Genomic DNA, 22477 nt, shown 5'->3' with positions numbered 1-22477 from the left:
TACAAGAACTTGAAAGACATGTTCACAAGCAAGTCATCATTTTTCAATTGCGATTAATAAGACTGATTGTGTTATTATTACGGATAATTATCGTGAAAAATAATTTTAAAAATTTGAAAAATATTATTTTGCGTTTCTCATAATCATAACTGTTATTAATTGTGAGAAACTTGATTTTTTGGATCATAAGTTAGTGGATTCAAAATTTGTAAATCCAAAAATATAAGATTTGAGTCCATCAATACGTGAGAAAAAAAAATATAAATTATGTAAAGCACAAAATAAGTTTCTTTCTACATTTTCTAATTGGAGTCTATCCATCCCTCTTTGCCTTGTCTTTAACTTATTAATTTGTTATTTTCTTTGAATTTAAAGAAGTGGAAGCTAGATTTTTTTAATTATTTTTTTAACTTAATACTTTTGAATTATTATTTTTGTTTATTGGATTCTAAATATATATATATATATATATATATATATATATTAAATATTTATTTTTTGCAAATACAACATTTATTTAAATGAACTCGTCACTTCATTATGTTCCATCCATGCCGATTTTGAACTATAAAAAGAGCCTAGACATCTGTTTTTTTGGTATTAATTCCATAAATTATTTTAAAATTTTCGTGTAAAAATTACCTTAAAAATAGTAATTTCTTATTTTATAAATAAAGTATTCCAAAAGATTATAGTATATAAATTTATAAATTAAAAAGTTATTTGGCCCCTTAGCCCAATTAACAATACCAATAATATGGACGCGACAGTGCCACACGGAGAAGGATAAGTCGGCGAAGTTACAATTAATAGGGGTAAATTCGTCCATCAAAGATTAGGAGTATAAGCAACACGTAGTGGTCAATTTTTTTTTTATTGAATTGCATTATCGGACTCAGCTTCGGCTCGGGAGTCGGGTCAGTGTCCATCATCTGCAAGCCGAAAACCAAGAAAAGCTTCTCTTCAATTATTTTTCTTCCTCAACTCGCAGCCGTTTGAAGTGGATCTTCATCAGATTCTGGAAAATCTCAATTCGCCCAATTCAATTTCCAATTTCCGCAAGATCTTCGGTAATATATGATCTTCTTCTTTATGTATGTACATGTTCTTGTGTCATTTACTTCGTTAATTTTGATACGAAGACAATGAATTTCGATCTGATTACCTGGATTGTTATGCGGTTTGTTTTCTTGTTTGTATGATGCGTATGTCTCTCGGCTATTTAGTCTACGGTGTTGATAATCAATAGTGTTTTAATTTGAGAATATGTGCTTTATGTTCGTTAGTAATGTACTTAATTTCTGTCAGTTCCGGTTTCTTGGAGGACTTATTCGCTGAATTGCGTGTTTTGGCTCTGAACTATTTCCTCCTATCTAGTCCTAGCATTTCCATCACTTGTTTTCCTTTGAATATTTGATAGTTATTATTTTTTAGGTTAGAAATTCGGGGAAAGAAATAAAGATGTGATCATAGATGTTAGTATATCTGGTTTTTATTATTTTTCTAAGGTAGGCAATAAAACAAGACCTATTCCTAATCAAATGTGGACCAGATAGAGTTTTATCTTCTTATAGATGCAACTGCTTTCACTTTTTGCTTTAAGAAAAAATCTTTCATTAGGTTGTCTATATAGTACTAGAAATATCTAAATAACCAGATGAATGGAGTGTAGTTCTCAAGATATCTTGACGGGCTTTGGTCCATGAAAGCGTCATTTGAGGTAAAAGGTGATGTCTTGTACGGCATTGAGCTTTTTCTAATGTAACAGCCGTACGAGTGGAAAACAATAGATGTCAAACCTTCTACCAAGAAAGATCTGCCATGCTTGACGGTATCCATTCGCTAGTATTATCTGCTGGCAATATTCCATAGTTTTGCCAATGATTTTGTACTCACATTCAATCCCCATCCATGATTGGTCGTGGATACTCTAAGAAAGAAAGCAAAAACTCTTCATGCCTTTTTCTGATAATTTTTTTTTTCACTCCTTTCCTCTACATTGCTTGAGTATGTAGAATCTTTCTTGGTGTTTGAACCTTGTGTACTGTAGACCCATCAAAAAGAAAAACTTTGTGTACTATAGAGTAAGGACTTGATACGTGTTGGTTCCTCTTATGAAAAAAATAGTATAGGCTTTTCAGTTGAAGACTGGATTCTTTACAAACATCCTACTTTATTCTAGCTAACTTGTTTTTCACTTGTAGAAAAATATTTTTTTCTCTTATTCCATTATTCTTTGCCCTCATTACTTTGGAAACCTGTCCTATTCTTTGTATGGCTGAATATAATGACTTGTGGGAAACATTTGTCCATTTGATTACAAACTTCCGGTTTATACACATTTCAAAGTCCAGCAAGAATCCAATCTGTTGCTGAAGAGAAGGGAGGATTGGTAAAGAGGTGATGCCCCAACAGAAGGGCTTGGTGAAGCAAAATGAATGTTAGGCCTAGTCAGAAGAAAGTGCATTTGTTTGCTGGCTAGAATTTTTATTCAGTCACTATTTCCATCACACCCTATTTTCCAATCTTATAATCTGGACTGATGTTTGTCAGTGACCTGTATTATCTATGATAGTTGTCCTTTTGAAATTCAAATGCACAATATGGATGCGTATTGTAAATGACCTGGCAATTCTGAACAATATTTCTCTTAATTCTTCTTTTCAACAGTAAACCCTCTCCTCACTCCTCAGGGTGTCCACAGTGTTTTCTCCCCTCCCCCAGTGACTAATTCATTTGATTGAAAGTGGAGGGTTCTTGATCAACAGTCCCCTGAGTCCTGTCCAATATTTACTGTTGATTGAACGCATCTTTTGTCATCTACCTAAGCCTCGTCGGACCAAGTTATTGGGTACTTGTGTGTATGGGAGGTGGCAGGTACCCAATGCATTCATCGAGATGAGTAAAGTTGACCCAGACACTGCCTTTATTAAGAATATGTGAAGTTATTGTCCTGTTTAAGTTAGGAAATATGAGAGTCTAGAAGAAACCTTTTAAAATATATTCTGATGCTCCCTGTTTATTGTTTTCTCTGAAAATACATGTTGCTCGCTTCTCTTTGTAAGCTTCCTCTATCCTTCAATTCTTGGCTCCAACACTGCTCCTAATTGCTACTGGGAACAGACTTAGCTGGCGTTGCCCGCTTTTTGTTCCTGCATTATTTTTTTGTGGACTTAATAGTCTTTCTTGGGCACTATTCTACCTGGAAATGTAATGCCCTATATTCTCTATGCTTAATAAGTTTGGAATTCCTGGGTTTGTTAAGCATCTCATATGTTTACAGGTTGTTGTATTTCTTTGGTGGTCAAGAGGATAAGGAAAGCTTTGCAGCACTCTCTTAGTTTCAATATATTTTGAAGCTAAGACATGGCAGAAAAAGCATGTGTAAAGCGCCTTCAGAAGGAATATAGAGCACTTTGTAAAGTACGTAACCTTTTAGTTGCTTGTTATTGCTCTACATTTGAAGCATTACCAGATACTTTATTTCAGTCTATAGTTATTTGCAACGCATGTAAACTAAGATTAGTAATTGTTAATTATGCGATGGTGGGTTCTTGCTTCCCTCCACACCATTGCTAGGCCTGAAGATATGCAAGTTGTGTGCTTAAATTCGTGTCATATCTTGGAGAATGTTTTACTTCATGGACTTACTCATGTTTGATGACATCCTCCTATGCCTTCTATGGGCTAGACTATTCTACACCATGCAAATTTAATTATGTTGTACAACACTCTAAGGTAGTGATGCATTCTCCATTGCAGGAACCTGTTTCCCATGTTGTGGCCCGCCCTTCTCCGAATGATATCCTTGAGTGGCGTGAGTCCTACTTCTGCTCATGTTCTTGCAGTCAATTATGGAGTAAAATTGTCTCTTAACAAATGAACTTTTTTTCTTTTTTCTTTACAAGTAAAGTAAGTTTATGAAAATGTAGCAGTATTTCTAATTAATATAACTGACTAGACTTATTTGCAGGGAGTGGCCCTCCTTTTGTTTTCCTTTTTTTTCCTTTGGTTTCTCTTGATCAATTAATTCGTCATTTGTTTGCTTTGATATTACTAATGGTCCTACTTCTATCTAAACTGTGTGTCCAGATTATGTTTTGGAGGGGAGTGAAGGAACGCCATTTGCAGGTCGCTACTTTTTTCTGAGTTCAGTATTTCAATTATTGGATTAGCTGATATTGTTGGGTGATAGCACTCTCGTTCCTCCAACCCGTCTTCCTGTCTTTTTTGTATATTTGTTATTCTTCTGGAATTAACTTATGCTCCTTTTGTTGTTGTTCATGAAATGATACCGCTTCCCATCATTAGGTGGATTTTATTATGGGAAGATCAAGTTTCCTCCAGAATATCCATTTAAACCTCCAGGGATCAGGTAGTCTAACTTCAGATGAGTTTGAAATTCCCTTGCTTGTTTCAACTCTCCAACCTAGGTTGTCTCCATGCTTTTGAGGGTTTTGTTCCTGCTGATTTTTACAGCACATATGTTTTCTTTTTCTGTAGTATGACTACTCCAAACGGAAGATTTATGACGCAAAAGAAAATCTGCTTATCTATGAGTGACTGTAAGTGCTTTTAGAATTGCCTAATTGTCACAGTTTTCTGTTGCTTTGTGATGATCTTTGTCTGTTCTTAACCTTTGTTTCCTTATTTCTTCACAGTCCATCCAGAGAGCTGGAATCCAATGTGGTCTGTGTCAAGGTAATGAGTTGCAAACAATAAATAATGCTTATTTGTCTGGCAATACTTTCTTTAGTGCCTGTTTGGTAACCAAAAAACCTTGTCTGGTTTTGTTTTTGTAATGACTAGGAAAATCAAATCATTGTTGCAAATTTTTTTAAAAAAAGAGTTTATGTTTTCGTTTCTGCCATGACAAGGAAATATATATCACTCTTTCCACTTTTAAAAGCAAACATTATTTCTTAACGAAGAGGTTATATGTGTTTTCACTTGTGAAAAATTTTGTTTTCAGGACCACTCCTCTGTATCTCCCTGCCACCTGAGACCCACCTCACTGCACTCCAGACTCCCCCCCCCCCCCCCCCCCCCCCCCCCCCCCCCCCCCCCCCCCCCCCCCCCCCCCCCCCCCCCACCCCACAAACAGATGCCCTATCCCCAGGCTGCCAGTCCCTCTCTTTTGCTCCACTTTAGCTTAAACCTGTGCCCTGTCTCCCTCCTTTTTTAAGTCCCATTCACTCATTCCATGTAAATTTGCTTGAATTAATTCGTTTGCCTGCCAATTTTCTTCTCTTTCAACGACAAAGGCAAACTACTCTCAATTCCAAGTTGGAGTCAATGATATGAAATCTCAAACACCATCTACTCAGTTGCACTCCATGTGTGTGCACTTTGTTATAAATATTTTATTATTGTTTTTTTTGTTTAACATGTTTCTGATTTCTTGTTGAAACAAATTAGCAAAAACATGTCTATTTATTCTTACAGCTAAAATGAGATGTTTTTTTCTTCTTTGCTCGGGCTAACTTTTCCCTGTTCTGCATGCAGCATACTAACAGGGCTGCTCTCATTTATGGTAAAGTTCGTTCTACTAATGCAGCTTATAATGACTCCTGGTGTTCCCATTTCATCTGCTTATGTATTTTCAGATCATGCTTTATTTACTTTGTGCTTTTCCTTTTATGAAAATGTTATTTCTTTTACGTGTGTCTGGACAATTGAGTTCTATCTGTCTCTGTGCACGGAAGCCCTGGTAGAGGTTGAGGACAATCTGAAGTCATCCCATCACATTAAAGATCATTTGAGCTATAGCATAAAAGCTACCTCTGAGTGGTATAGGAGAAAAGGAGGGAGTCTGGTAGTTGGTGAAGTTTCCCCATACTCCCTTTGTGGCTCTACGTCTGCCTACCAAGAAAAGTATTCTAAACTTCATGTTCTATCACCTCTATGATGATGTCCTCTGCCAGTTTATATGATCTTCACCCTCAAATTATCTAATATTTCCATCTAGCCTCACTGTCCAAAAAATGCACAAAGGGACTGTTCTCCAAACTTCTCTATGCTTCTTGTCTATCTTTTGACCCTTCCATCTGATGGTTGCTTTACTCAGACCAACTGGCATGAACACCAAAAATATTCAGAAGCATGAACAAATTCTCCGATTTCTATCTGCAGTTATGAATAGGTGGTTTACTGATAAGTTGATTGCTTGCTCAGATAACCTTTTCTTCATTTGTTGAATCATTTCTTTTTGCAAAGTATGTTGGGGTTTGAACATGCATTACATAATACAGTTGCTATCTCGCGTTCTAATTATCTATTACTTGCAGATGGACAATAGTCCTACCACAGGCAGTGTATCAACAACAGTTGCTGAGAAGGAGAAGCTTGCAAAGGCATCCTTGGCTTTTAATTGTAAAAAGTGAGTTGACTGCGAGTTCCTTGCTGTTGTGTTGTATTTGTATAATTGCCTCGAGCTTTTGTCTCCACTGTTCAAGATCTCCTGCATGAGAGATGGATATGCTATTTTACCGTTTGTATTTTCCTTTATTACGTTTTTATTAGGTAGGAGGGAACTTACTCTCTATTTTTTTTTATGATAGCCCAACCTTTAGGAAATTGTTTCCCGAGTATGTGGAGAAGTATGAACAGCAGCAGCTTCCGTCGCAGCCTGTTCCAGAGCAGGTATCATCCATGCCAGCTGGAGCAGAAAAGTCTAGACCCTTGTTGGAAGAGCATGACAATTCCACAAAGGATGAAGTGAACAGAGTGAAGCCTCTAAAAGACGTCAAAAACCAACAGAGGAAATCCGTCCCAACTTGGTTGTTGCTGTTGCTAGTTTCAATTTTTGGTGTTGTAATGGCCCTGCCTCTGCTTCAGCTTTGATGACTGGAATCTTGTTTTGTGCACTACGGTGAAGAACAGACCACCCCCATATCACATGGATACGTAGTCATCCCCGCTCCTGGTTCCTGTTATTTCACCTAATATTTTAGGTTTTTGATTTACCTAGGGGGAATGTATAGGCATGACTCTTAAGTGGAGATCTAACTAATCTCTTAATCTAGCTAATGGGCTTCTCTTTCCTATTGCGCACGTCAGTGGAAAGATAACATAATGTGCTTTTATTGTGAAGGGCTCAGAGTTGCAGGAGCTAATCCTTTCCTTCTGCTTTGTCTGTTTATAGTTCGCAAATGTGGGTTTATTCTTCTTTTTTTTTTTTCCTATTTTTTTCAGGGAGGGGAAGAGGTATATATAATATATAGACAGACATGTGTAGTTATAGGCTTGACAAGTGAAGGTGAAAGGTCTAGTAAAAGTATCAAGTCTATCGTTCTTTCTGGTAAAATTGAAAATGTGGCATAAAAAGGCAACCTGTCATTACTAATGCTTTCCGTGGTGCCGTGTTTGATGAGCTATTCCGTATAGCTGACTAAACCAATTATTTCTCACTCGTGACTGGTTTATACTTGTTCACTTAAAATCTGAGGTTTTTCTTTATGGGAAACGGAGACTTATCAATCAATCAACTAAATTTGAATGGTAGATCAATGAAAAGAACAATCAATTTTATGTAAAGAGAGATGAAAATCCAATATAGTCTAAGCCATGCTTGAAAGTTGAAACCCATGACTACTGGCATGATGATGTTAACCCCTCTTTTCACGTTGCCTTGTCGTCCACTAGGTAATAATAAAACCTTTCGCCTAAAACTCCACTCCAAAAATTGCGCCGTAAAATTTCACATCTTAATACAATCCATTTTATATTTATTACTTACCTACTCTATAGTTTATACAGTGGAGACGTGGTGAAATCGTACGTTAACAAAAAGGTTGCCTTTATTCCCTGCTTTTGCTATTTAATTACTCTCTGAGATATGATTACGTCTCTCTCACTCTTGTTACCAACATTAATTTCTTCATGAATTCAAATCCTTCACCTCACTCCAGAAAAGCTCAAGAGTCAACTGCTACAGCACTTTGTTTTGAAGAAACTCTTTTCCTTAGGTATGTACCTTTATGAAATTGTAAAAAAGAAAAAAAAATCCATACTCATCGATTTTTCTTTTTTAAATTACTGAGAGTGTTATTTAGGTCTCTGTAATGATGGTGACAGTGTGATCCATTTCAACCAATAAAAACAGTTGCTTATGCTGATCCTTCCTTTCATTGTTAAGCATTGGTAAATATAGCTTTCCTTAACTAATCCAATTTATCCAACCACCAGTTTTTTCATACACAACTAACTCTCATGGGATATAGAAAAGCCTTAGCTGGCCTTTCCATCTTTATTTTTTTTTAACAGTACCTTTTCTCTTTTGGAATCTACTATTATTAGGGGAGCCCTCCAATGAACAAAATGTATCTCTATATAGGCATGATTTGTAAGACTTGATGAAAATTTTCACTTCACATGGCTCAAACTTGAACCTGCATTTTGAAATTCCAGGGAGCAAAATATGAACAAGTTTCCCATATACCCAAAATATGAAGGTGGGGACTATTGTGGCTACGAGTTTGATCCTCACACAGACTTTACGGATGTAAGTCAATTGTTTTTTTGCCTTTTATCTTCAGCTCATATAAAGTTTCTATCTTTTATTCAGTGGTGGAGGCATAGTTTCCAATAAGTGATTCAACATTTTTTTACTTTATACACCCAAAAAAAAAATAAAAATTAACCTTGGTATATACAATGTACCATTCTGCCCGGCTTTGTTTACAACATTACTACAGTTGTGTATTTATGTGATAGTATAGGTGACTTTTAGAGATTTGAATATCTTGTTACTGTAGTTAACTTATTCTCTTTGTGTATTAATATCATTGTATTCTTTGAGTAATGAGATAAGTTACTCCCCACTTTGTCTGTACATGATATCAGAGTCATATGTCTATCCCCATTTTGATATCCTATCCATGATCCAGTTGGGTTGAGTCAGGCTCAAGTGGGTATTAAATGTTGAACCTTTAATTTTTGAAAGTGCTGTAGATTTAGTGGTAAGACACTCAATAGTTGAACCGTCAAGTTTATATTCTGAATCCGTTTCTCATTACCAGCTAGATGACATTTGATGATTTATGACTTGCGCATTTTACAGTTCTTGTCAGAAGCGAGAAAGCATGTATCTGAAGTGAAATTCAGTGCTACACCTCCACGTTCTGTGGAACTGAGAAACAACAATTTTGGAAATGATGTTAAGAAAACTTGCAAGAAGTCATGGAAAAGCTCTCTGTTTTCATGGCTGAAGACTGATAAGAAGAAGAATCAGGGGAGCAGAGAAACTTCAAAAGGCTCTACCATTAACAAGCTGAAGCGTGGATGTGTCTCTGGTCCATTGCCAGGGATCAGCGGGCCAGGTACTATAGCTGGAAGGCCCAATAAGCCTTTGTCTGGGCCCTTAACATATCTGTTCAGTCCAATGAACAGAGTGGACAATGAAATACCTTATCTCTGTCTTCACAAGGTTAAGAATAGTACTCCTGATGTTCAATCTTATGGACCTGTTTATCTGGTAACTTAAGATTGCAAAAGGGTAGGTTTAATTTAGCAGAGACTACAGGTATGTGTGAATCTATGTGTTCTAATTTCTGTGAGGTGAATGCAAACAAATATCATATGCAAAAAAGAATTTGCATTTGTTGCAAGGAACAGGTTCTTTTTTTCATCATCACATGCTAGTCTAGGAATAAGTTCTGAATTCACCCATGATTTTGGAGTTTAGAATTTGAATAGCATCAACATCAACATTTTGTTTGACGAATTTCAGGAAAATCAGACACACTCATAATGCTTCATTTTTACTGCAAACTACTCTCAAATTTCAACCAAATATTGTCCAAACGCCTGCATGATATTTCGAGTAAGCCGTACAATGAATTGTAGAAGCCATACAACAAATGAACACTCATATTAATAACAAAAAAATTCCTAATACTCTCCTGTAAGAGAAGATAGATTCCCCTCAATTCTCAAACAGAGAAGCCCCTTGGCCCTAGCAATTTGTTTTACACATATACAATACATAGACATCTAAAGATTGCACACAACTTCTCATCTGCATCAAGAATCAATCAATTAACTTTAACCTAGTAAATTATATAGTTCCTAAGATTCGACTCCTCTCCAAATTCAAGAGGTGTAACAATCTCTAGCTCTGGCCCCTGCTTCCTTGTTCTACATCTACATTTCTGGGACTGCAAGGATTCAAACTGCTAAAAAGCCTCGTTAAAGATCTCAATCGTGTCGGTGTTGGTGTTTTCTGTTCTTCTTCTGCCTCTTCACTATTCTGTCTTGGAATATCAATCATCAAAACCCCATCTGGCCTACTAGTACTTGTGGATGCTGATGATGTAGTAGTTTCATCTCCCCAGAACAGAACATTAGTTGGTAAATTTCGTGTCTCTGTGGAAGCTACTGAGCCTTCTTCTACTGGTGCCCTAATGGCCCCGGAATTTGATTCTACAATGATGGACTTCGTAGAGGACATTTCTGAAACAGGGTTTCGGCATAAAGGACAAGTGGAATGAGATTGAAACCACATATCAATGCAATCGACATGAAACCCATGATTGCATTCAGGCAAAAGTCTCGCCTTTTCACCTTCACAGACTTCGCTAAGACAAACTGAGCATTTCAATCCATCTTTAAAATCCTTGGTATCAAATTGAATTACGGGTATGGTTTTAAGGATTGAACGGTCAAGGCCTCTCCGGAGTGCATTCACTTCCTGATAACCACCGGCGAAGTCGAACCGGCGGCGGCGGCGACGCCTTGTGTCGTCGTTCGGGTTGGCGTCCTCTCTCGTGAAAAATTTGGAGTATATGTGAAGGAAGAATACCAAGACCACCGCAAAGAAGAGAAATACGACGACAGCCATCATGACCTTAGCCGTGATCGCAATCATACCTGAATCACCTAATTTACCACTTCCCATTTTCAGACAGCTCGATGGTCTTTTGAATTTGCAGTTTCTTTCTTTAAGAAAAAACAGAGGCTAGGATTAAGGAAAGATAACTAGTGAGAGTTAAACCTAGAATATCGGAAGCAAAATTTTGAAGTAAAACCCCAAGTTTGAAATTTGAGAGTCGATCGAATAGATAAAACCCAATAACATGTAGAGAATTCAGCTAAGGAATTGTGGAGTATGATGTGAAAAGTGGAATGATTTGGAAAGAGGATTTAAAGGGGAAAAATGCAACTCTAGTTGAGTCAAAATAGAAGGTGAATGGGGGGAAGTTTAAAAGTAGAAAAAGCAAATAAGAAGATGAAAATGGAGTCTAAGCTTGACTGCGACAGTGGAGGGAGGGAAAAGAAGAGTCACCAAAAGACTCCCAACATGAGATTAGGGAGAAGAGTTTCAAATAAACAATTCTGGCCGCCTTCTTAACTTGTTGGGAAGTTTCTCATTTGACCATTTGTTAACTTCAATGGCGTAGACCCAAGGAATTTGAACATTCAGATTATTCAAAATTTAAAATTTATATTTTTTTTAGAGTAATTTTCACATATAGCAAACAAAAAAATCATATTTGTATGCTATAGCAAAGCTTGCATAATTGCGCTCCATAGCAAACATATATATGTATAATTCGCTATACATATACAATTAAAAGCTGTCTATTTCGCTATACATATATACAAAAAGAGCAATTGTATAATTTGTTGGCTCCTCTTCAGATTGTATAATTTCATTATACAAACATAAAACTGGGCAGGGGAATATTTTTATTGTATAATTATAAGTGTATAGGACGAATATATATGTATTTGCATGTGTATATACAATTTTTTCTCATTTTATACAAACAGAAACGCAATTTATACACTTCTGTTGTATAAAACGAGAAAGAGAGAAAGGCACAAGAGAACTGGGCAGGAGAATATTTTTATTGTATAATTTATAAGTGTATAGGACGAATATATATGTATTTGCATGTGTATATACAATTTTCTCTCGCTTTATACAAACAGAAACGCAATTTATACACTTCTGTGTATAAAGCGAGAGAGGAGAACACAGAGGGAGTGAGCGAGAGAGGAGAGTGGCGAGCGAGAGTTTGAGGGAGAGAGACGCTAGCAAACAGTTTGCTACAGGACACAATTAAATCAAAGTGTGGTTATACCATTTAATTTGAATTATTAGTTTGCCATTATATACAATTTCCCCCTTTTTTTTTATAGTACTAATTTCAAACGGAGGCCCATACTTTGTAAAATATATATTTTCTGTGTCTCAATTTATGTGATTTACTTTTCTTTTTAGTCGGTTTCAAAAAGAATGATACATTTTTATATTAAGTAACAATTTAACTATAAAATGTCTATTTTACCCTTAATAAAATAATTTATAGTCACACAAATTTCTATCATTCATTTTGGACCACAAGCTTTAAAAGTCTTCCTTTTATTTCTTAAACTCCGTGCTAAGTTAAACTACTTCACATAAAATGGGACGGAGGGAGTATATGATAGTTTTTGATATTTGAAAGTGCGTAGTGAATATAAGTGCATCTCTAATTCATCTCAAGTTATTTCACAATAATAATTAAATTTATGAATTATTTCACAATAAAAGTTAAATGAACTCATGGATAAAACTTTGAATCCGTCATTGGTCACACATTCAAATTCTCCCTGCTCCTCATATTCCGCATCAACATTAACTCATCTAACACATGATCCAGCCCATTTTATGCTAATAATAGTTAGCCCAATTAATAATATGTTCAAATAAAATCACTTAAACCTTTTTTTTTTTTTTCAAATTTTAATTTAAATAAGTTTATTTTAGTTATTAATCATCAAAATATCACATGAATCAACAACACATGTTTTATAATTTATGTGGTCGGAAAGTCAAATGTGATTTTTCTAAGAATGTTCAAAAGAAATCGATAAACCATAAATCATATCAAATTGTAGAAATAAAAATCAGAAAAACCAACTCTTGTTGGTCTGATTTGATTCATAAATCTTACAAACTAACATTGTTGGTTTTGATAAATAAAAAAATTAATCTAAATCACCTATGTCGGCCAAACTAAGTAATAGCAAAAACTTTTTTTCATTAGTTAAAAAATAGTTTTCCGGTTGAAGCGTTTTTGAAACTTTGATCAAGCATAAATTATTAACAAAAAAGTTTTTTAAATATTATTTTTAAAGAATATTTTTTCGAAAAGCACTTTTGACAAAAAAAAAAACACTTGCTATATTCAATGTCACTTGACCCATGCTCATCTTTATCAAGATTCAAACAGCTTATGTTAATATTCGTTGTTTTCGGTCTCTCCTACTGGTATCTACATCATACAGGCAACATTATCACTCAAAATGTAATCGGTAAGACCAAACCTTTGGTAAAACTGTACATTTTCATAAGAAATTAATTCATTTCCTGTAAAAAAAAAAAAAATCAAATTACAATAATGATTGTCTGATATCTCCTGTTCTGTTGCTAATTTGTTTAGATCGGTCCATATTTATAAGGGAAACTATGACCTCACAAGTCACAACAAAGCGGATGGAGAAACCAATTCCAAATGTTATCCACAGCAGATATCAACGACGAAACAAAGCGATTTTTGGTAATGTTAGTAGGCACAGGAATTCTGCAAAGAGGGGAATCAATGTGTTAGTGAAAAATTACAAGATTACAATTGAAAATAAAACAAAGAAATAAAAATCTCTTCAGGCTGAGGTGCGGATATCTCGCTCTCTTTAAAGAGATTTAAGCCCACTGCAACAAATGTTTTTCACTGGTCCAAATACAACAGCCTAATCACAAAATATAACTCAGCAACTCTGGACAAGAGTTGAGTCCAAAGCTCCACAACCCTTCAACAAATAAGAACTCTCTTTTTGACAAACTTTATGCACTCTATATTTTTTTTGTGTGTAATAAACAAATGAAGACCACCACTATTTATAGTAGAAGAAGTCTTCCTAGCAATGAAATAGAAAAATAATAGGGTAGTAAATAGTGAAGATAAATGGCCTAAGAGTTACATAGGTTATAAGATATGATGGAGGAATAAAAAGTGAAAATAAAGGAGAAGTAATGGCAATGGTTGACCAATTTCTGCCTCACCCATGTCCACATATGGTAAGCACCCAAAGAAATATTGGCAAGACATGCATATTACACAATTGTTATCTTGTTATTGTGTAATGCTAGGCGATTACAAGCGACAACAATGACTTGACTGCACCTTTGTATGCAGTTAATATAGAAAATGCTGCGATCACTGTCGTCTCACTACTGCTTGATGATCGATGTACTTGGAGAAACCATTAATTAATTTGTTTTTCGATCGTTTTTTTAATTAATATGTGGTGATCTGCATGTGTTATATTTATAGTGCATGGTTTGAGGTTTTTTGTTTACAAATGTTGTTGAATATAATTATAAATTGACTCACCAACATTATGGATTACTATGATTTTGCTTTTGACAAGTATATGAGAAAGGAGCTGAATATTTCGTGTTAGAATTGCGACATGAACAGCAGCAGGCACGAAACAACATGTATGTGCTGAATGGAAAGGTAAACAAAACATGGCAAGTCTGGTAGTATAACATTCTTGTCAAACAAAACACAAAATAGTTGGTTACGTGGCGGAATGCACTCAAAATATTCAAAATTAAGGTCATATTAAGTACAATATTTGAAAACTAAACTATATTCAAGATCTGATCTAGTAATTAATGAAATTCACATAATATTTTATACTTATAATTTTAATAAAAAGAAATAATTTATAAAAGAAATTGTATTTCAACCATAAAAAACAAAAAAAATATATTATGTGATGAATTTCAAGTACCTATTATTATAATAATGGAGGTGGTCAAGCTAATTCCCCAATTTTTTGAATCAAATTTTAAAAATCTCAAAAAATATTTTTTTTTAATGATATAACTGTACATAATTAATGAGCTTTCATATGAAATTTTAATTTGTAAAAAAAAAAAACAAATTTAAACTAGTGAGAAATTAAGCAAATACAGTGTCGTGTTGTTTAGCCCAGGCATTCCATATTTGTAAGGGAAGCAATGACCTCAGAGCTAAGCGGATCAAGAAACCAATTCCAAATGTTATCCACAGCAGATATCAACGACGAAACGAAGCGATTTTTGGTACATGATCTCATAGAAATGTTAGCAGGCACTGGAATTCTGCAGAGAGGGCAAATCGAATTGATGTTTAGCCAAGAATCAATGCAATGAGTATGAAATTCATGTCCACATATGGTAAGCACTCGCCGGGATTCAGCCAAAGAATTATCGGCAAGGCATATTATACATGTCAAGTGATCATCTACACAATTGTTATCTTGTTTTTGTGTACTAATGCTATATTTAGAGGCGATTACAATCGACAACAATGCATCTTTGTATGCAGTTATTATGGACATTATAGGAAATGCTGCAATCACTGCTACGGCTATCATCGCACTACTGCATGATGATGTGCTTGGAGAAACCACTTGTGCCATTAATTAATTTGTTTTTCGTTTTAATATGTGGTGATGTTTGATGTCTTCCCTGTTTTCCCCTGCATGTGTTATATTTATAGTGTATGGTTTGAGTTTTTTTGTTTATATGGTTGCTGAATATAATTTAATTGACTCTAAACAGCAGCATTATCAATAAGGATTTTGGTTTTGACTTTTGACTACTGTCCTAAAAGAATTAAGAAGGAAGAGCTGAATTATTGGGTTACAATTGTGGAATTCAAAATGAAATGGTATGAGTTTGAAGTTTTGATCAAAAGCAGCAGGCGTGCTGTGCAGGGCACGAAGTTGTGCTGAATGAAAAGGTAAACAACATTATGGTCAAATAATTACATGAAAAAGGGGAGCCAAAAAATACACAAAGACAAAATAGTAGTAGTTACGTTGCAAAAATTGCAGCTGCTGCTACTATTAAGCCTAGCCGTGTACAGATAAGTTTTAAGCTTATTGTCAAACAAGCGCTATTCTAGAGGCGCTTGACCAAAAGTTGATCAACATCATTTTTTAAATAATACAGTAATGTCGAAATCAATAGCGTGTTATAGTTAACTGCTACTGCTTAATATAATTAAGGGTTACATATTTGGAAATTGAGATTATATTATCTACTCTCTCTGTCTCTAATTATTTATCCACTTTTCCTTTTTTAGTTGACCCTAATTATTTTGTCAATTTGGAAAAATATACTATATATTAGGTATCATTCTATCTGCCTAAAAATCTTGGTGAATGAAGGAAGTTATTCATAATTTATATTAATGATAAATATAAGTATCCGTTAAAATAACAAAGGAGCAAGCTAACCCACAAATTTTTGTATCAAATCTAAAAGCTCATCAAATAATTTTATTAAATATATGAAAAAATTAGATAGGTAAGAAATGAAATGAAATAAAATAGTTGTCACACATATTGGAATTTATACTTCAATATAAAAATCTTTGAAAATACCATTATCCAGCGGCCTGTGAACTTTTGGACAAACGAAAGTTGTGTGGCTATCGCTGTGTCACCAAAACCCAAAGCCCTCTCTCTCCCGCTTCTCCCTTGCAACCGCCTTTGCCTTTCTCTGTTATCTTCTTCACTCCAACAACACTAAACCCCAAATAAAACAAGAGATTTCAATTCAGTACAGTTGCCTCTACCGACTAGTTGTTGGTGTATGGAATCTGAAAAACAACACATAGCATTCCGTTTCTCTTCTTGAATTTGTGCGACTTGGAGTTTGACTGGATGAGCTCCCCATGCCTTTATTAGGTGAATTCAACCACTTTTTCTTTTGAATTTTCACTCTCTTTCTTCAAATTTGTTAGTTGGGCAAAACCTGTTGCCTATTTGGGATATGTACTGAAGTAGCCGTCATGTTTTATTCCGCAGATATAGCTACTACACAGCCTTGTTTTAGGAACAATGTCTGTTCAATTAGTTCTCACAATGTCTTTGCGACTAGATTTCTGTACAATAATGAGATTAGATTTGTATCTACTTGGAATTCCTTCCGAATACCACAAAAACCTTCGAATTCCAGAATTAAGCTGTTTCGGAGTGGGTTGATGATAAGGGCAGTAGCTACCCTCGAAAAAGGACCCACCAAGAACACCCAAACCAATGAGGAACAAAGCAATTTTGGTGGTGTGAGGATGGGAAAATATGCAGCAAGTTCAACTTCTGCTGTTGTGGAGCAGCAGTCGGTAAGTGAGGAAGCTGAGTTGAATGAGAGAGAGAAGTTGCGGCGGATGAGGATATCCAAAGCTAATAAAGGGAACACACCGTGGAATAAAGGCAGGAAGCACAGTCCAGGTACTTAGAGCATGCCCAGTAATTCTTTTCAGCCGTTTGTTATGGATAAGCTTTAATATTTTCAAGCATGTTTTTTGAACCATCTGCAGAAACTTTACAACGAATTCGAGAACGTACAAGGCTTGCAATGCAGGATCCTAAGGTGATGTCATGTAAGCATAATTTAGTGAATGAAGTAGTAAAATATGAGAGTTTGATTAAGAAGAGGGAACCCCTACAGTGCTCTGGAAACAGTAGTAACTATAGTGCAACGACTTATAATAATTTTGTGACATTATGGGCATGTGAAGTTATACCCTCTAATGGTGAAGGTGTAATGCTAACTATGGGGTTCCAATGAAAAGGTATAATAGAACGCAAGTAGGAGCTAACTAAGGTGGATCTGAGCAGTCAGCAGAATGTACAAATTAACATTTTCTCAAGGGAAGAAGCTCAATCTTACTTCAGCTGGAAGATGTGTTTTGTGGTCATTCGTCTAGGTTCAAACCCGTTTAAGGCTGCAGTGTGGGACTAGAGAATCAATACTCTTTATTACATTTTAGGCACATGCCCTCAGGGTATCTTGGAGAAGTTTGAGATATAACTGTATTTGTCATTTTTCAAACTCTCAGTATTTAGTGTCATTCTCTGGATGTCATTAATCTCAGTAAACTTCATTATGCATTTCTGAGAAAATAACTTAAAGAGTCGATATTGAACTTGGTTCATCTGTGAGTATTATGACAGTATCCACATTTCTACTATGCTATGTGGTCATCTGTATATGCATGACTTCGTTCTTCCCAGCAAAGCTATATATAGTAGAAATATATACACACCTTCATGTGCCTTACCTGCATAGGCACATGTCAAAGTGATTTTCGAAGTCACAATGAGGAGCAGATAGGAGTTCCAGAATGTGGGACTGATATGCAACATCCTAATTCATATGGGATATTTTTTTGCCCTTCGTGAATTTGTACGAGTGCTTGAATCTCCTTTTGTATCAACACATTTAATTCCTTTGAATTGTTTGAATCCAATTGTGAACTAACCAGTTTTATACTTGAAAAGCTTGCATTCAAAATGTTCCCTGTAGAGGTAGAGTGCCTCTTTCTTAAAGAAGAGGAAGATGCGGTTAGGTGATGATTCCAACAGTGTTAAAACTTGTATGTTAGACAACTTTCTACTCACAACCATCAGTTAGTGGCATTTACACTAGCTACGTTGTTGATCTTGCTGCAACATTTTTTCCTGGACAGGGTGTGACTTTTTCTTTCCCTTCATTTTGGTGTCTGAAATAACCATTGTTTTATTCAGTCAACAACTTATTAAGATAATGTTCATTTCTGTTCAAATTGTGGCTTGTGCAAATGATCTAGTAAAATCTGAGATGACCAGTTAATTTTTAGTCAGCTATGAAATCCATTTAACGTCATGCTTTAAAATTTTTGCTTGACAATATTACTGATATGCTCTAATTATACAGGTGAAAATGAAGTTGGTTAACCTGGGGCATGCTCAAAGGTGGGTTTTGCAAATTATTCTTGAAATTCGTTTTTTCACCCTTTTGATAGCATAGTGGAGTCTCTTAATCAAGATGTGAGTGAAAAATAACCTGCACAATAGGAATACAATATTGGACCAACCGTTGCTTCCTGTTTCATGATAACTTGTGCTTCAATATGTGAAACTCACGCTTCACTAAAGTCACTGCCAAATGAGTGTGCAACAGTCACATTGCAAGGTAATGCCTTCAGTTGACATGGCAGTAATGCGCGAGTTTTAATCTCTTCATCACTAAATTCTTCCTTGGGAATTCAATTGAACCTAGCAACATCGTACTAATTTAGCATTTCATATCCCTAATTGTAAATTCACCCTCTTTATCTAGAACCTCAAATTAATATTGGAGATTTGTGAAAATTGTATGTTTCAAATTGCTAAAGGAGATTTTTTTTCCCCCTTAATTGCAGTGAGGAAACAAGGTTGAAAATTGGTGTTGCTGTAAGGATGGGTTGGGAAAGGCGCCGTGGGATGTTGAGGCTCCAGGAAACTTGCCACTATGAGTGGCAAAATTTAATTGCAGAAGCTTCTAGGAGGGGCCTTCTGGGTGAGGAAGAGTTGCAGTGGGACTCTTACGAGATTTTGAGCAAACAGCTTGAGCAGGAGTGGATACAGAGTGTTCAAGAAAGGAAAAATAAACCGAGACTGAAGGGTAACAAGAGAGCTCCCAAATCTGCTGAACAGAGGAGGAAGATTTCAGAGGCCATTGCAGCTAAATGGGCTGATCCTGTAAGTGTCTTTCTTTGTTGGGACTGGACTTCTCTTTGGGAATAGCTCCATCCCTCCATCCACATGTTTTTCGTTTTCACCCTCCTCCATTCTTTTGACTAGGGTCACAGCTATGAGTTTGAAGGCTGTAAATTTGAACTTCCTCACATTTTGATAGCTTTCCAAAAAATGGTGTTTTTACCAATCTACCTTTTCTTCTAACTAGGATTACCGTTCTCGGGTCCAATCCGCTCTGTCCAAATATCATGGAATACCTGATGGGGTTGAAAGAAGACCAAGGAGAAAGCCTGCTAGTGATGAGCAGACCAGAAAAAGAAGCCCTCCGAAAAAGAAAGCTAATGAATTGGATAATCTGGTAATGCCCGAGCCCAAGAGCCAAGTTCAACGTGTTCGATTGAGGAGAAAAAACACACCAATGTACAAGGATCCTTTGGCTAGTTCCAAGTTAGAAATGTTAAAGAATATCAGGGCACAGAGAGCAGGTATTGACCAGAAGAAAATTGAAGCCGTCATGAGAGCAAAGTAAGTTATTATTAAATCTTCGTTATCTCAGCATCTTTCCATCTGAAGTCTGCTGGTCACTCTGTCATTTTATGAACCTCATAGCAACCTGATACAATTGCTGCCAAAACGGTGATAGATAAATTCTCTCTGAATGAAGACGTGCCTATCTTAATGCATAAGAAGACTACCCCCAAATTGTTATTGACTGGAATTATTAATTTGTACCTGAAGCATTAGTGCATATATTGACAGGAAACTTAATTAGTACAATCTTCCTTCTATGGGAAGTTTGAATTTTGTTTTTCCTATATATTTCCAGTGACTTAGTGAGTGATGTCTTTAGACTTTGTTCGGAACTGAGAGGGGGAGAAATGAAAGTAAGGCAAGGCGGAAAAAATAATTTTATTTTTTGTTAGAGTAGGTAAAAGTCTCACATTGACTGGTGATTGGAGAATAGACTAACAATTTGCTTATATGGAGTATGGACTTGGACAATTCTTTCCTCATGAGCTAGCTTTTGGGGTTGAGTTAGGCCCAAATGTCATATCTTCACATTCTTTAATGAAAAAGAATTTGGCACTTGTCTCTGTGTTAGGTATAGGAACGCCAAGGAAGAATTGGTTTCCTTCTTTCATTCTTCCTGTTATTCTAGCCAGAGCAAATAAACTTTAGTAGGATTTGTAGACTTCCCCTTCCTTTCCTTCTCTCTCTATCTTCCACATCTGTATGTAAAATCGTTAAATGATTTACAAGTAAGTCAAAGGGGTTGTGTTAAAAATTTAGAATGTCCTTCCTTCTTCCAACTCTTCTATCCCCCTTCCCATTCCCAAAGAAGGAAGATAGTGCAAGAAAGGTGATTGAAGAAGAAGGTTCGTTGGGCTTCTACCCTTGCTTGTTTCCATCAACTATAATGATGAAAAAACATATTGATGATATCATTTGTCTTTTAACTTTTTTTGGTAGGAGGTGAAATGTAATAGTGGAGTAAACTATTATCTTGAAACAGGGCATGTTGATACCTCAAACTGAGGAGAGGTCTAAATTATGGATTTTAGGACAATATCTATTTCTACACGCTTGTATTATTAGTATCAACCTGCTAGGTAGTAACTGATAAGTTCTTGGTGCGTTAACAATGTTGCAGAGCATTGATAGCTGAGGCTGAGAAGGCAGCAGAGGCCTTGGAAATGGCTGCCCATAACAGCCCTGTTGCTCAAGCGTCGCTAATTGAAACTAGGAAGCTCATCTCTGAAGCTATCCGCTCCATTGAATCTATAGAGAAAGAGGTGTCTGTTACAGATAGAGATCTTTCACCACCTTCAACTGAGCTGGGGAGCCACACTGCAGACGACGGAGATTCGGAATTTGGAGCTCTGGCTGATCCTGGTGAAAGAAGAATAAATGGTTGGCATGCTGTGACGCCTATGGACAGGGGTATCTATCATTTAGATGATGGACGGCATGCCTTGCAAGGTTTACCCAATGGTAAAAACACAGCTCTCTTGTCAAGCTCCAGTGACTATGACTTACTGGGTGACAGGCAGGAAGTCTATCAAATGATTTCCAGTAATTTATCTCTGGAAAAGGAGGTCAATATAACACAGTCCACCACCTCGACACAGAGATTTGATGAGGATGAAGCTAATGGAAGCCCAGGAGATGAACATAAACAGCTTTTAAACAGGGGTGAAGCTAATGCAAGCCCAGGAGATGAACAGAAACCGCTACCAGATGGATTGATTTCTGGTGCAAAGATTGAGGCGGCGACCACAACCACCACCAAGAAATGGGTCCGTGGGAGGTTGGTTGAAGTAAGTGAAGGATCTTAGATTAGCTGAAAGATTATTTGAAGTATCTGATTTACACACTTGGAATGCATCTCATGGATGCACTATAGAGTACACTTATGCCTACAACAATTTTTTTGACAAAGAGAGTTTTCTCTGCAAATCAAATGATAATGATAGTCTGAGCTATAGGCATTTCAGTGTCTAGTTTCATGCTAGATACATATTCTCTTGTAATATCTGTTTCATGACCATTTATGTAAAGTTTCAGGATAGACCTGGCCGCATTGTAATTTGTCGGGGCTCACTTAGTTCATTCCAATTATTGTGACATTTGATTCGTTTCTATCAATCTTTATCATTGTGCAAATGTCAGCATTGCTTAGATTACATGACCAACAAGTAGATAGAGATTATTACTTATAACAACTGCTAGCATCTGGATTTGGGGTTACTTTAGCTGGAGAAGCGCATAACATTCCAGTTCTTCAGTTGGGAGTCGATAGCATTCTCCATTTCCCGCCTCTTCTTTTCCTTCACTTCCCTAGCTTGATTGATCTCCCTTTCAACTTGTTCCTTCTGCAAAATACCATTCTGAATTAATAAATGCTACAGCAAAAGAGATGAGAAACGAG

At 36.1% G+C, this 22477-nt stretch overlaps 5 protein-coding genes across 6 annotated transcripts; 3 read left to right on the top strand and 2 right to left on the bottom strand.

Annotated features, from left to right (window-relative positions):
* The first annotated feature begins 853 nt into the window (after nucleotides 1–853).
* On the top strand, nucleotides 854–7110 carry LOC125857805 (ubiquitin-conjugating enzyme E2 34-like). Its single transcript, XM_049537453.1, has 10 exons — nucleotides 854–1070; nucleotides 3284–3423; nucleotides 3763–3817; nucleotides 4093–4131; nucleotides 4312–4375; nucleotides 4504–4565; nucleotides 4662–4701; nucleotides 5506–5533; nucleotides 6288–6379; nucleotides 6561–7110. The coding sequence occupies exons 2-10, from the start codon at nucleotides 3367–3369 to the stop codon at nucleotides 6841–6843; spliced, it is 720 nt and encodes a 239-aa protein (XP_049393410.1). The 5' UTR covers nucleotides 854–1070; nucleotides 3284–3366; the 3' UTR covers nucleotides 6844–7110.
* A 1201-nt stretch (nucleotides 7111–8311) lies between these two features.
* Nucleotides 8312–9551, top strand: LOC125857806 (uncharacterized). Its single transcript, XM_049537454.1, has 2 exons — nucleotides 8312–8503; nucleotides 9062–9551. Exons 1-2 carry the CDS (start codon nucleotides 8420–8422, stop codon nucleotides 9482–9484), a joined length of 507 nt encoding a protein of 168 aa, XP_049393411.1. The 5' UTR covers nucleotides 8312–8419; the 3' UTR covers nucleotides 9485–9551.
* A 248-nt stretch (nucleotides 9552–9799) lies between these two features.
* On the bottom strand, nucleotides 9800–11173 carry LOC125857804 (RING-H2 finger protein ATL3-like). The gene has a single exon (XM_049537452.1). It carries the CDS (start codon nucleotides 10895–10897, stop codon nucleotides 10112–10114), a length of 786 nt encoding a protein of 261 aa, XP_049393409.1. The 5' UTR covers nucleotides 10898–11173; the 3' UTR covers nucleotides 9800–10111.
* Nucleotides 11174–14982: 3809 nt separating this feature from the next.
* Nucleotides 14983–15459, bottom strand: LOC125857665 (RING-H2 finger protein ATL63-like). Its single transcript, XM_049537269.1, has one exon. It carries the CDS (start codon nucleotides 15457–15459, stop codon nucleotides 14983–14985), a length of 477 nt encoding a protein of 158 aa, XP_049393226.1.
* A 991-nt stretch (nucleotides 15460–16450) lies between these two features.
* LOC125857794 (uncharacterized) lies at nucleotides 16451–21927 on the top strand. 2 transcript variants are annotated; one of them, XM_049537437.1, is made up of 7 exons: nucleotides 16451–16734; nucleotides 16855–17277; nucleotides 17367–17419; nucleotides 18746–18783; nucleotides 19233–19551; nucleotides 19757–20073; nucleotides 21200–21927. In XM_049537437.1, exons 1-7 carry the CDS (start codon nucleotides 16722–16724, stop codon nucleotides 21882–21884), a joined length of 1848 nt encoding a protein of 615 aa, XP_049393394.1. In that variant the 5' UTR covers nucleotides 16451–16721; the 3' UTR covers nucleotides 21885–21927. The 2 variants fall into 2 exon arrangements, with proteins under 2 accessions (XP_049393394.1, XP_049393393.1); XM_049537436.1 differs by lacking the exon at nucleotides 16451–16734 and having other exon boundaries at nucleotides 16774–17277.
* Nucleotides 21928–22477: the final 550 nt, after the last annotated feature.

This window comes from Solanum stenotomum, chromosome 3, assembly GCF_019186545.1.
Source record: "Solanum stenotomum isolate F172 chromosome 3, ASM1918654v1, whole genome shotgun sequence".
In the NCBI taxonomy this organism is placed as follows: Eukaryota; Viridiplantae; Streptophyta; class Magnoliopsida; order Solanales; family Solanaceae; genus Solanum; species Solanum stenotomum.
Note: the sequence above shows the minus strand (reverse complement) of the source record. Positions and strands in the feature narration are given on the sequence as shown.

Excerpts from the sequence above, each read along its gene's own strand:
- LOC125857794 (XM_049537436.1), top strand. The coding sequence starts at position 16,839 with ATGTTTTATTCCGCAGATATAGCTACTACACAGCCTTGTTTTAGGAAC. Across the intron at positions 17,278-17,366 it reads AGGCAGGAAGCACAGTCCAG|AAACTTTACAACGAATTCGA; the intron begins GTACTTAGAGCA and ends AACCATCTGCAG. Across the intron at positions 20,074-21,199 it reads GAAGCCGTCATGAGAGCAAA|AGCATTGATAGCTGAGGCTG; the intron begins GTAAGTTATTAT and ends ACAATGTTGCAG.
- LOC125857804 (XM_049537452.1), bottom strand. The coding sequence starts at position 10,897 with ATGGGAAGTGGTAAATTAGGTGATTCAGGTATGATTGCGATCACGGCT.
- LOC125857665 (XM_049537269.1), bottom strand. The coding sequence starts at position 15,459 with ATGGCACAAGTGGTTTCTCCAAGCACATCATCATGCAGTAGTGCGATG.
- LOC125857806 (XM_049537454.1), top strand. The coding sequence starts at position 8,420 with ATGAACAAGTTTCCCATATACCCAAAATATGAAGGTGGGGACTATTGT. Across the intron at positions 8,504-9,061 it reads CTCACACAGACTTTACGGAT|TTCTTGTCAGAAGCGAGAAA; the intron begins GTAAGTCAATTG and ends CGCATTTTACAG.
- LOC125857805 (XM_049537453.1), top strand. The coding sequence starts at position 3,367 with ATGGCAGAAAAAGCATGTGTAAAGCGCCTTCAGAAGGAATATAGAGCA. Across the intron at positions 4,376-4,503 it reads TTTAAACCTCCAGGGATCAG|TATGACTACTCCAAACGGAA; the intron begins GTAGTCTAACTT and ends CTTTTTCTGTAG. Across the intron at positions 5,534-6,287 it reads CAGGGCTGCTCTCATTTATG|ATGGACAATAGTCCTACCAC; the intron begins GTAAAGTTCGTT and ends TATTACTTGCAG.